Raw genomic sequence first — 12,317 nt, 5'->3', positions numbered from 1 at the left:
ACAGGACACTTACCTGGCATATAAGAGGACAATGTTCAAGTCTTTAAACATATTTAAATCTCAAAGTTGGAGCAGACCTCCAGGCCACTGGCTGTTCTCACGTGGGACACTAATCTGCTGTTGGAGCTCTTCCACTTCATACAAAATCATTTCATATTAAGCCATATGAGTGCCATACTCAGTGGGTTATACAGGAGATTCTCACCCAGTGAGTATTTATACGAAGCAGGACAGCTCCAAAGCAGAGCAAGAGATCCTACCCAGTACCAGCCAGCATAACATGTTGGTCATTTCCTTGGATGTAGAAGTCCAATTTCTTCATCAGTTAGAGCAGAGATATGAACCTGGAACTTTCACACTCGAATCACATATATCATTTTTCTTTCTGGCCAGAAATTCTATCTCAGAGGTTCTGTAAAGCCTCATACTTTGGTTTAAGGGCCCTCTTACCCAGTGAAGATTTTGCAAAATTTCATACACTTGTGTAAAAGGTATAGGAAGACTTTTATTTAGAGAAATTATTATCCTTAAAAAATTTCCTCTTTAGCTAGAAAATATGAGCGCTGGTGAAATACTGCCACAGTCAATTTTTCAAATATGCATTTCAATGGTATTTTTGCTACTCTCCTCTCATTTGTGCCTCTACTGTGAAATACACACAAGTGCTTTTTAAATTCAGACTCATGTGAAATCGTGTAATTTGCATTTCTTCTCTGAACCACTTGGAAATTGGCCACAAACTTCCAGAAAACAGACAAGTGTTGGTTCCATTTCACATTACTGAATGCAAAGTTACTTTAACATCCAGAAAAACATCATGCCAGTCAGGTACGTGCACTTCACTCACAGCTCCTAAGACTGACTGAGGAAAAGCAACAGACTTTCTAGCAAAGCTTGAGCCTGTAAGCAACCGCAAGAAGGAAATCCAACTGAAACAAAAGCAGCACGCATGCAATTGCTTGAAGTACATGGCATGCTAGTTAAGAGTTGTGATTCTTCTTCCTCAGGCTTTATCAGAGTGAATGCAAGGATTTTCAAAATACTAAGAATTTTAAATAAAAACAAAAATACACAACATGCAATCATTTTTCATTTACTCACTATATCCAGTGGAGTTTTGCTTCCAATCTGATTAAAAATGTCAGTTAGAATCATTAAAGACATAAGTATTCAAGTATAATTGTAATCTGCAAGTGTTTCTTGGGGTTTTGTTTTGCTTTATTTTTCCTGTAGAATAAACTGCACTGCAAGCAGTGCGTGAAGAGAATTATAAACCAAGACCTGATCCTGTGTGCGTCCATCTCTACACTGTCCACCTATGGATGGAATACTCCTGAAGCAATGAGAGTACTGCCTACTGTCAGACAGCCACTGTGAATAGATACCTGTTGCATTACTTCATTAAAGGAGGAGGGGAAAGAGGAAAATAATGAGGATGTTTAAAATCAATCTACTCAATTGACAAAGTACAGATATACAGGTACAAAATACACACACTGTGGGAGACTCTGCCTGGTGAAGTTAGATCACTTTGTAAGCCTACAAATACCGACAGTGACAGTTTCTTTTTGAAAGTCTGCTCATGCAGGCAAACATCTTGCCTTGTATAAATAAGCCTGATTGCACCCCTACAATCCCAGCACCCACAGCTCTTTCTGAGCTACACAGTATAATACAATGACATATGCCATGATCAAATGCCCTTTTCATTGGATTTGGTACATTTTAAGGGAGTCAGGTATTCTTCACACATTTACATTTAAACACCACACACACAAATAGACAGACAGGTATTTAAGGCAACAGCAGAAGTCCATGACCTCTTTCCAAACTGAAAGAAAAATGTCTCCTGCAGTTCTGCAATGGCCTTGTTATTGTCTGCCAGAAGCCAGCAGATTTAAGTGCCTTACTTCTCCACCCCAGGAAAATAAAAATATGAAATAAAAAAAAAGGCAAAATCTGACAGAGACAGAAAAAATAAGCCTCAGAGATACTAGGCAATACTCCTATCCTACAAGCCAAAGTGCCGGCAAGGTGCCAGAGCAAATGGTAAATTCCTGCACTCATTGAGTTTGCAAGCAGCATTAGCCTTCTAGAAAACATTATTTAGGATCAAAATTATCTAGTTTCCAAAGCATAAAATCTAAGCCAAAATGCCCTTCTATAACCTAACACATATTGGCATATCTAGCATATATAGGGCCTTATTGATCATTTAACCACTGGGTACATATTCACTAATGCTGACATCAAAACTTACGTAATTAAATCAATCTACCACTATTTGGGGGGTTCTAGAACTGACAGACAAATTAGGTTTATTATTTTCAAGCATTACATTCCTAAGTTCTTTTCCTTTCTAGAACCACTCGAGTTAATGACTTTGCGCTTCTCCACTAAAAAATGGAGCTTCCACGGGGGAAAAGCTCTTGCAGACATGGGTACAGTGTCATTCACCACACAAAACACTATCACCACTGGTTTCAGACAAAACACTCCCTTTAAGAAAGAGGGTGTTGATCGTGGAGATGGACAGGCATTTATGAAAGAGAAAACCCAGAATGCATCCCCCAGATAGAGAGATTTGGGCCAGAAGGAGGCCTAGGGGCTGCCGCTGGACAAGCATCCAAGCCAGATCCCCATGTTGCAAAAGGCTTTTTAACATCTATCTCAACCACAGTTGTGATTCACTCGTCACTAATTACCAGTGTCCTGTTCTCAGATGGATGAATGGACAAATTCTTGTTGAGAAGAGACACATATAATTAGTAGCCGCCACACCAAAAGTTTATGGGTCTGTGGTTACAATTTCTCCACAGGTTAAGGAGCCAAGTGTTTGAAGGCACGGCTTAACTATTTTCCAGTGGTAACAGCCAGTCTAATAAAAAGACGTTTTCTTTCTCTCAAATCCAGCTTCTCCTTTCACTGCGTGGCCAAAATGGCCTTCTGCTAGAAAGAAATCTCCCTCTGGCCCTTCTTCCCCACACAGACAGCCGTGCGGATCACCTTGCTTCAGGCAGGCACGCAGACTGAGATTTGCCTTTTCTTTTGGACGCAGTTTTCGGTTAAACCGTGCTCTCCTTCCACCCTCAAATGAATTAGCCTCTGTGCCAATTCAATTTCTATTAGCCAAAGAGTGAATTTCATTTGCTGATGGAATAAGGAGAAGAGCAGATTAAAAGAAAAAATAACTGTCAATTCTTAACAGTCAGAGAAGAGATTTCACTACAGGAGACAGGCATTTAATTCCGTTTGCCCTAACAATGCACAGAAACCTGTTATTACCCGCACGAAGTGCTTGACTGGCTCTCCAGATAGAATTTGAATGTGAAATTACAATTTAAACTTCATTCTTTTCACACCAATAAGGTTTTGTGATAAGAGATCATTTCAATGGAAAAACCCAACACATTTTTCTTTTTTTTTCAAAGGAGCTAGTGATGTGATCAGCTCTAAAATACCAGACAGTGATTGTGACTGATACCCCTGACTACCGAACACCAAAGAAGTCAGTGCCAATCTAAACAAACGTGAGGTTATTTTTAGAAGTAGCAAAGCAGATGGGAGTTTCAGTTGCTTGCAAGCATGTATGACCACCATTCAGCCTTTATGAATGGCTCCTTACAGATGGAGAAAGAATTCAAGAATCTGCTTCCACTCTTCTCTTTTTAGCAACATCACGACATTCATCGCAGGGCAGCTACCCCACTAATATCCCAGACAACGTAAAGGTCCTCCAGGAAAAAAGCTTCCGTCATTGAGCTCTGTGGCTGAACACACGAACACAAATTTTATTTGTTCGGGTCAAAGGATATGACTTTTTCAGTCTTAATCCTTATTTCTCCTAATACCTCTCCTCTCCCCACAAAGAAATTTAGCAAAATTCTGGCCAAGGTATTGGGCTCACAGTAAACACAAAAGTAAAAAAATTAAAAAATATTTTTGCAGATAAACCAGCCTTTCCTGAACTGTACTCAAACATGTAAATATTTTGTAATGCTGGAAGCTATGGTGCTTAAAGCACAGACCCCCTCAGCGAAGGAAACTCCACTGGATGCTGCATCTTCTTCTTTAGACTTTCTTTTTTAAGTGACCATTTATTTAGAAATAAGCTATTTTAGATACCTATTATAAAAACCAGAGGGGAAAGGGGAAGAAAAAAATTAATCTTTAGAAGGTCTTTGATAAACTTGACATATTCTGGAACACTGAAATAATTCCCTAACATTCTGCTAAAGTTCAGTATTGTGCTTGTAGAGAAATACTAGTAACCATTACTCATAAAATCAAGCTTATTGTTGCATCTACTTTGTCTTAGTTTTGATCAGAATTAAAGCTTCATATTTTACATGAACTCTTTCCTCTAACAGTTTTATGCCCATAAAGAACTGTCTTGTTCTAGGGAAGATAATTCCTAGATATTTTCATCTATGAGCTACCAATAAAAAACAAAAGTATTTATCCAAGGGATAAAGCAATAAAATAACAGTTAATTTGACACTGAAAAAGAATGTTTTTATTTCAATAATCCTGCCTGAAAATCTATTCTTCAGGATGGAAGGGATTGGAAATATTTTGGAAGGAGTGTTCCATATGTCAGAGTTCCTGTGATACAGTTCAAAGATAGCACTTTTAAGAAAGACATCAATTTATCTCTGTTATTGCACATGTGAAACCAAAATAAAAAATATCCCTGCCTATCTACAGACATATTTACAATGGAATTGGGACTGCTGGGCTCCCACTGTTCCTTGAGTTAGAGCAAGCAAAAATATTGTGAATCTTATTTTCCTTTTCATTAGCACTAAAGACAAGAAAAACAACAAGAAAAATGTATTTCCAAGATACAGCAATAAAACCAGCCAAGTATTCCTCAGACATAACCAGCTGTCCTTGTGCACCTACTCTACACACTGAGCCATCAAGTTAACTTGCAGCTGCCTGCACCATTACTGAGGAGAGCCCGGTGCAGCTCAGGAGAGAGAAAAAAGGCAAAGAGTGTTGCCAGTTTTCTTGATCTCATTGGTTTAGTTGGTTTAAATTTCAAAACAGATAAACAGAAGGCTTGAGGACTAAGACGGCATTTGATGACTGACTTACTGTTCTTTCTGCTATGTGGAAAAGAAGGGGCCTCTAGCTAAAAGTCATGTCTAGAAGGAATTAAACCTTATTGGATGCTTCACTCAACTATGTGTAACTAGAGCAGTCAACGTACTGTGGTTAATAGCTACCAGAAATAAAGATCATGGTTCATGACGAAGTCCTTGTCATAGGTCCGCCACAGAGAGCACAACAAACTGTGACCAAGCCACCAGTCACCTTCACAAGACAGAGAGGCTCCTTTCCATCTGCACCAGATGACTACTTGTTGCAGCTTTTAGACACAGCGTTCCAAGAGCCATGAAAACCGTCACTCAGTCAAAACCAATCTGATTGCATTACAAGATTGCAATGTCTATAGATGACACTATTTTACTAGCTGAAGCACAGGAATCAACAATTGGCTTAACACCTGGGAGTCTCATGTTGGAATAAGTGAATAAACCTAGGCACGAGGATTATTTCCATTTCATGCCCACAGCATAATTACATTTCAGCTACTCAAGACTTTGGTCTCAGCCCTTTTGCCATCCTGAATCCAAGCAATGTAAAGGTGGTGCCTGTATCAATTTATTAGTCACTGTTATGAAATATAAAGTTACTAAACTCAGGACTCAGTAACTCACTAGAGCTGAAGGACAGCTGCTCACATGAACAAAACAGAATCACCTTCTGACAGTGGGTGCAAAGATGATGAGTTGTGGTCCTACTGTTGATCGAACACAAATGCTTTCTGGTACATTTAGCTTTTGTATTCCAGAGAGAAAATGAGATGCCTGTCATCCTCTAAACAAAATCCTGGTCCGCAGGAAACTTCCAGGCAGACACACTAGTACACAATAGTGGTCTTTTGTGTGCAAAAGGCTAACATTCATAGCAGTTTTCTTTCACCAGTGTACACAGAACAGCTGTATGACCATAACACTGGAAATGATGCTCGACCTTGGGTTTCTGTACTGCAGCTATAGTCACAAATATGGAAAGACTAACATGGAAAAACATTTAATTCCTCTGCCCAAATATAGAACACTTGCTGCACAGCTCTCTCTAGCCCACAGTTTGCATTTCACCCTCTAAAATAAAAAGAAAACCCAACACCTCTGATATGCACTGCACTCCCAGCTCTTCCTTTTGTCTGGCAAGCCTAATCAACACTAGGACTTGATAGCAGGTCATTGTCTACAACTGATACGTTGCCAGAAAATGTTCACAGCAACAAGAAAGAGAGGAGACCTCACTCCATGCCTGCTCCATGCCTCATGGCACACAGGGACTATGATACAAAGGCTGAAAGAGAATCCCCCAGTGAAAACACTTTTATGGAGGTCTCTGCTCATGCAAATCATGCAAGAATCTGGTGATAAGACATGGGTAAGGTTGCAATGTACTTTGTTGTGGCCATACAAGCATAGGCTTGTACACAGCACAGAGGAAGCTACTCTATATATATGCCCTTCAAACACCAAGAACATTTGCTTTTGTTCCAAATGGGCAGCAGGCTCAGGAGAGGATCCCTTCATCCCCACAGGCAGAGTGACAACAGATCAGCTCTAGGAGAAGCCTCTAAACAAGGAAAGGCCAAACTCACTGCCACAAGCAACAAAGGAGCAATGAGATTTTAAGTGTCCTAAATATACACGCTCACAGGTGGGAGCTTAGAAGGCTTATCATCACACCTGAAATTCTGACCCAGGGCTGCCCTGGAGTAATTATAGGTCAAGGTTTCCAAGCTGTTGTGACCCTGACCTTGGCCAGCTGCAATATTTCTCCTGTGGTGGCAGCAACTGACAGCGCTGGTAAATGCGGTGTGAAAGCAGCATGTGCTGTGCAGAGCTTCTTTTCAATAATTAAGTACTTTGACTCTTCAACAAAGAAAGACCCAAACAACATAAAATACTAAACAGCACACAGTCTTCTTACTAAAGCATGAATATCTATACAATTGTCTAATTAGACCTTTTTTTAAAGCAATTAAAGCCTATTTATGTGTAAGATAATCATTTGGATCACCCTGTATATCAAGCAGTTCAGTTAACACCCATCTTCATGACACTTACTTTTACAAGTCACAAACTTCTATAAATCCATACTACATATCTCCCAAATTCAACTTTTGGCTAAAAATTTTGGGCTTCTTATGAGATGCAATTTTTAATTATTCAGGTCCAGGATATTAAAAAACAACAACAACAAAACAGTTACATTGCACAAAAGGTCAATCTTAATTATGGTAATTTTATGAATGCTGCTATTATTTCACCCAGAGCAAAAAGACGCTGCAGGTATGCAGCTGACAAAAGGTATTTATTCTCTCAGTTTGCAAGCCCGATAATGTGCCAGCTAAGTAAGGCACATACACTGTCATGCACTGGGAACTATCCCTTACTACTGGCATATACACATACACTGGGAGTATTTTGATCACGGTTAAAAATAAGTTGAGCGTACATAAACTCCACTCAAAGACAACATTTAAGCACCAGCTTGTTGAACAAGACTGGATTATCAGGACTAGCATGTTTTTAAGATACATCTGGTTGCATATATTTGTGTTTACTGCACCATATTGCGGGTTTTCACAGATTTCTAAATATACAAAGAACTCAAATAGTAACTGTCAGGGGAGTTCATAATACTAGTATATGCACATATATATCAGCAGGTAAGAGACTTCCAAAACGGTCTGAGCACTCACCAGTTCCAAACACTGCCGGTGTCCATATGCAGCAGCGTAATGCACAGTGTTGTACCCCTCTTTGTCTTGGATGGATGGATTGGCATCATTCTGTAGAAGGAACTCTAGACACCTGTGGACAATTCACTAGTGTAAGTGTGAGCTCACAATATTTAACAGACTCATCCCTCACTGCAACTGGGAGTAGCACTGAAAACCAGCAGTTAATTCTGTATTTCTAGCAGCACTTCAAATCACTTTTCATCAATAGCTGCTTGCCATTTTTTAAACAGAAAATCCCCACTCATCTTTGAAGATTATCTTCATAAAAAACAACCTTCAACCTAACTTTTGCGCCTACTCTAGATTACAAAAATTATTTTCTATTACAAAGCCTGAAAGAAAACTACACAACTCTGTATCATGATGTAAACAGCCTAAAACTGCTACTACTCACATAAAAACTCATATATCAAACCACTGGCCTCCAAACATGCACTATGGCAAGGTGAAAAATAAGAGACTTAACTGAGTTAATCTTCTGGCATGTACACACAGAAATATATTTTCTTCTTTGTTGGCTTTTTTTTTTAAATCATGTGTTTTTCAAAGGCTCCCTTATGCTCTTTATAGCTTCTGCCATTTTTTCTTACACCAACAAGAAATCATAATTTTGTTATGAGTACTTTCTTCCATAGCTTGTAATTTGTAGTGAATGTAAGGCTGTCATGTGAAAAAGGGGATTTTTAAAACAAAAAAAAAAGCCATTAAGCAGCTAGATGAAAACGTTGATCTGAGTAAATGCATTGAGGAAGCCATTGGCTACTTCATTTTGCAACAGACATACTCAGTGCAAAGCATTAAAATAAGACACTGCATGATACTAAAGAATTATTAAAATACTAAAGCAGTACATTTTCAATTAAGAAACAGCAACAAGCACAGAAACAGAAATATTAGGGAATACGTGCACAGAGAAGAGCATAGAGATTTTTTTGTTTAGGTTAGCCCTCATTAAAGCCAAACATTATGTTTAGCAGAGCAATGAATGAGCAAAAGCAGAGTGTAAAACTGCCCAAAGCAGTGGCATTTTCCAGAAATGAGATCTCACTGCTTTACTGACACCAAACTTACAATGCAGCTTCTTTTTCCTTCATCTCACAGGCTCTTTCAAGTTCTTCAGCATTTTCATGGGAGTTACCTAAAATATTCTTTCTTCTTAGCATAGAGGATAGAAAAATGCAACTTATTTTCAAAATATATCAGTGATTTTGATGCAGTCTGCAACCCATCCCCAATCTCCTCTTCAGGGAGTTGACCTCCTCCAGCCAACAATAAGAATTATACAAGTTAAATGACTGTACTGCATGGGTCTGCAACTGATAAGTTTTGCAAGCTATGGAGGCAACTGCAACACGGTAGTTTATTGTCCTGCCAGGGAAAAAAAAAAAAAAACCCACACCAGAAAATTCTGGTTTCTATCAGAAACAGTTTGGTCATCACTTTTTAGAATCCTTCCGTTTCTCCCACAGAATTTTGTTTCCTTTGCAGAGAAGAACTCAGGATTACCACAGCTTGCTTCTTCCTGCAGCAATCTGATAGTTCTTTTCTAGCTTTTAGGATTTAGAGAAACTTTAATCACTGATACTAAATCAGTGTATGTTGAATCTGCATTAGCTGGGTTGCTGACTTTCCTCATTTTCTCTGTGGATGTCCTGGTCAGGTTCTCTAGATTCTTCGAAGAGCTCAGCATGTCTTCATAGTCCTGCACACCCTGGATCATTTTTGGCTTCTCTGCTTTCCAGCTGGATGGATGGCAGACAGAAGACTATGATTTGTGATTTTACAATCATGAGCTTGTGATCTTTCTTGGACACCAAAGCTAACACAGAATACATTTATAAACTGCTATCATCATGGATTAGTAGTTTGAAAGGTTTGTAGAAGGACAGTTTGCTAATTTCAATCCCAATATAACACACAATTTACAGACTGGATTCTGCACAATGCAGAACAGTACATTATTTTTTTAATATGCAATTTCCCATTTGTAATACCAGTATTTTACATTCTTCCTCTGGGTGCTAGCAATAATGGGCTGTTCTACAAATGCAAGATCTGTCTCATGTCCACTGACTCAGAGAAAATTTATTAATAAAATAATTCCACTGAATATTAACATTGTAAGCTCATAGACAGTACCTGGGCTATGCTGAAGTCCTACCTGCATCTGCTTTCAGTTAACTACAGATCAGTGAGATCCTAAAATAAGATTCCCTGAACAGAGTAAATGATGATCTGTAGAAACAGTACATACTCAGAAACTGCAATCATCTATTTAACGAAAATATGGTTGCGATTTCCATGGCAGGAAAGGCTACTTCCTGAAGACCATAAGCAACAACAGTTACCAGAACAGCTGAAACAGTAGGGCAACCTCACTGCACTAAGATTTTTCCCTGCTCATTAACTGTCCACATCCAAAGTTAAATAATTATGAGTATTATTTGGACTGAGATTGCCTGACCTTGGGAGTTTTTTGCCATTCAGCAGGGAAAAAAAAATGCTGACCTATTAAATCATGGACTGCAAATAGTAATTCATCTGTGTCACAAAGCTGCTTCCAGAACATCTCAAACTGGAAAATTTAATGAGAAGACAGCATCACCACATCAGATTCAATTTAGATTTGGACTATAAGGGCAAATAAGGGCTACATATTCCTGCCAACCTGCCAACGCTCAGGATGCAACTAAATTCTTTTTTTTTTTTTTTTTTTTTTTTTTCTGGTAATGGAAGTAGATACATCCTGAAGTTAACCAAGAGCTGTTTAAATGTAGCAACTTCACCTAGGAAGAGCCAAAAGCTGAAAAACACACACTGAATCACCATTCTCAACACCTCAAGAAACACCTCACTTTGGCAAGACACAATTAGAAAGAGCCAGTGGTAAAAGCCTTCCTACAAGCCTACTCTGATTATAATGCCAAGCATAGACCTTTGAAGATCATGCTGCCTTCTTCCCAGCACTGTTCAGGTTTGATTGTGATAGAGGAGACATTTTTTATATCAGTATTATCACAGCAAATGATGAAGAAGCTACCAAGGCTCTGGTATGGCATCCAAACCTCTACCATAAAGTTAAGCCAAAGTTTTTCTGCAGTGGCTTTGGGTTGGTGTTCTGCTGCTAATGCAGCAGACCTATTTTTACCAGACCTCACTATAACAAGACACCAAAAAAATAGTTCCTTAGTGTATAGAGGAGTGAAACAGAGAAACATGGGATGACCTCAAATAAATACAGGTCGCTAACGGTTTTAAGAGAGAACTAACAAGATAATTGAGCCTTTTTTATACAGTATGTTATAAGGAAGAGACTGCCAAAACATGCAAGTATCTGGGAATTAGAAATCGCAGCCACTAACCACAGGATTTCTAAGTTTTGCAGCTGTTTTCCCCCTTTCTCACAAGAACAGCACTGCATTCTGCCAAAGGATATTCCCCAGGCCTCTCTCTTTTTAAAGTCTCTAAAAAGCAACCTGTTTGGCCAGAGTGAGCATTTTTATCAGCTCTGACAGTGGAGAGAGACTGATGGATAGCTCTATCCCATCTTTTCCACAAAGTCTGTCAGAATGGCCACACGTCCGTCTGTCACTGCAGCCCATACAGGAAAAGCTCTCCTTCTGCTCTGTCTTGCTCCATCCCTTCTGATGGACTTGCCAAGCAGAGGTAGAAAATTCTCTGAGCATACCCTTGTGGTAAGGAAACCACACAGAGGAAAACAGAAGACAAAATGTTGCGTAAATAGTTCAGTAGGACAGGGTGGCTGCAAAACTGTGCTTTACATCAAAGGTAAACTGTAGAGCTGAAACGCTACATCATCTGTGGATTTGGCTTATAGTCAGAGCAACTCAGTAGGGAGTTATGCATATATCTGAGAGAAATTCCTTTGCTAGCAGGATCATTTTTTTGGCTCAAATGACATAGTGCCATGAAGAGAATAGAATGACACTAATTTAGCAAAACACTTTAAACAAGGAACACAAAGAGGCTTTCTTACTTTCGGTCCATGTCAGAAGCAGCAGCATAGTGCAAAGGGGTGCGTCCCCAGTCATCTGTTTCATTAGTATTGGCTCCTGTTGTCACCAGTGTCTCAATACAGTGGAAGTGACAATTTGCAGCTGCATAGTGCAAAGGTGTCCTGGAACATAAGTGACAATTTGTTACTTCATATTCCAATATGCACCACTGAGGATAACGATAAATCTTAATTGCTGCATTCCTACAGATTTCCAGCCATCAAGATCAGTGCCTTATGTTCCTGTGATGAAATGCAAAGTTATGGAAATTTAACAAAATATTGTGTTTATAGGAAGTTTTGGTGCTCCTATAAAGTCTAGTAGGACACAGATCATCAATCCGTGTCTTGCAAACAACCTATTCCCAGTAACAGCCTCTGCTGTTGCTCTGCATACACGCCACTTTTCAGGCTGAGCAAAGCACGGTGTCCCTTGCAGCATCTTATTTAGCTGGCATAGCAACG

The 12,317-nt window shown here is 39.2% G+C and overlaps 1 protein-coding gene across 1 annotated transcript in view; it reads right to left on the bottom strand.

Annotated features, from left to right (window-relative positions):
• The window catches only part of ANKRD44 (ankyrin repeat domain 44), a gene marked incomplete at both ends in the record, with an annotated part of 76,268 nt that overhangs the window by 24,559 nt on the left and 39,392 nt on the right, over window positions 1–12,317 (bottom strand). The window contains 3 exons of the mRNA XM_082001280.1: window positions 7,796–7,907; window positions 8,909–8,992; window positions 11,835–11,975. Coding sequence (XP_081857406.1) covers window positions 7,796–7,907; window positions 8,909–8,992; window positions 11,835–11,975 — 337 coding nt within the window. The remainder of the gene's footprint in view (window positions 1–7,795; window positions 7,908–8,908; window positions 8,993–11,834; window positions 11,976–12,317) is intronic.

Source organism: Phaethon aethereus (genome assembly GCF_964289735.1).
Source record: "Phaethon aethereus genome assembly, chromosome: 6".
In the NCBI taxonomy this organism is placed as follows: Eukaryota; Metazoa; Chordata; class Aves; order Phaethontiformes; family Phaethontidae; genus Phaethon; species Phaethon aethereus.
The sequence above is the reverse complement of the archived record's forward strand: the minus strand, read 5'-3'. Positions and strand labels throughout refer to the sequence as shown.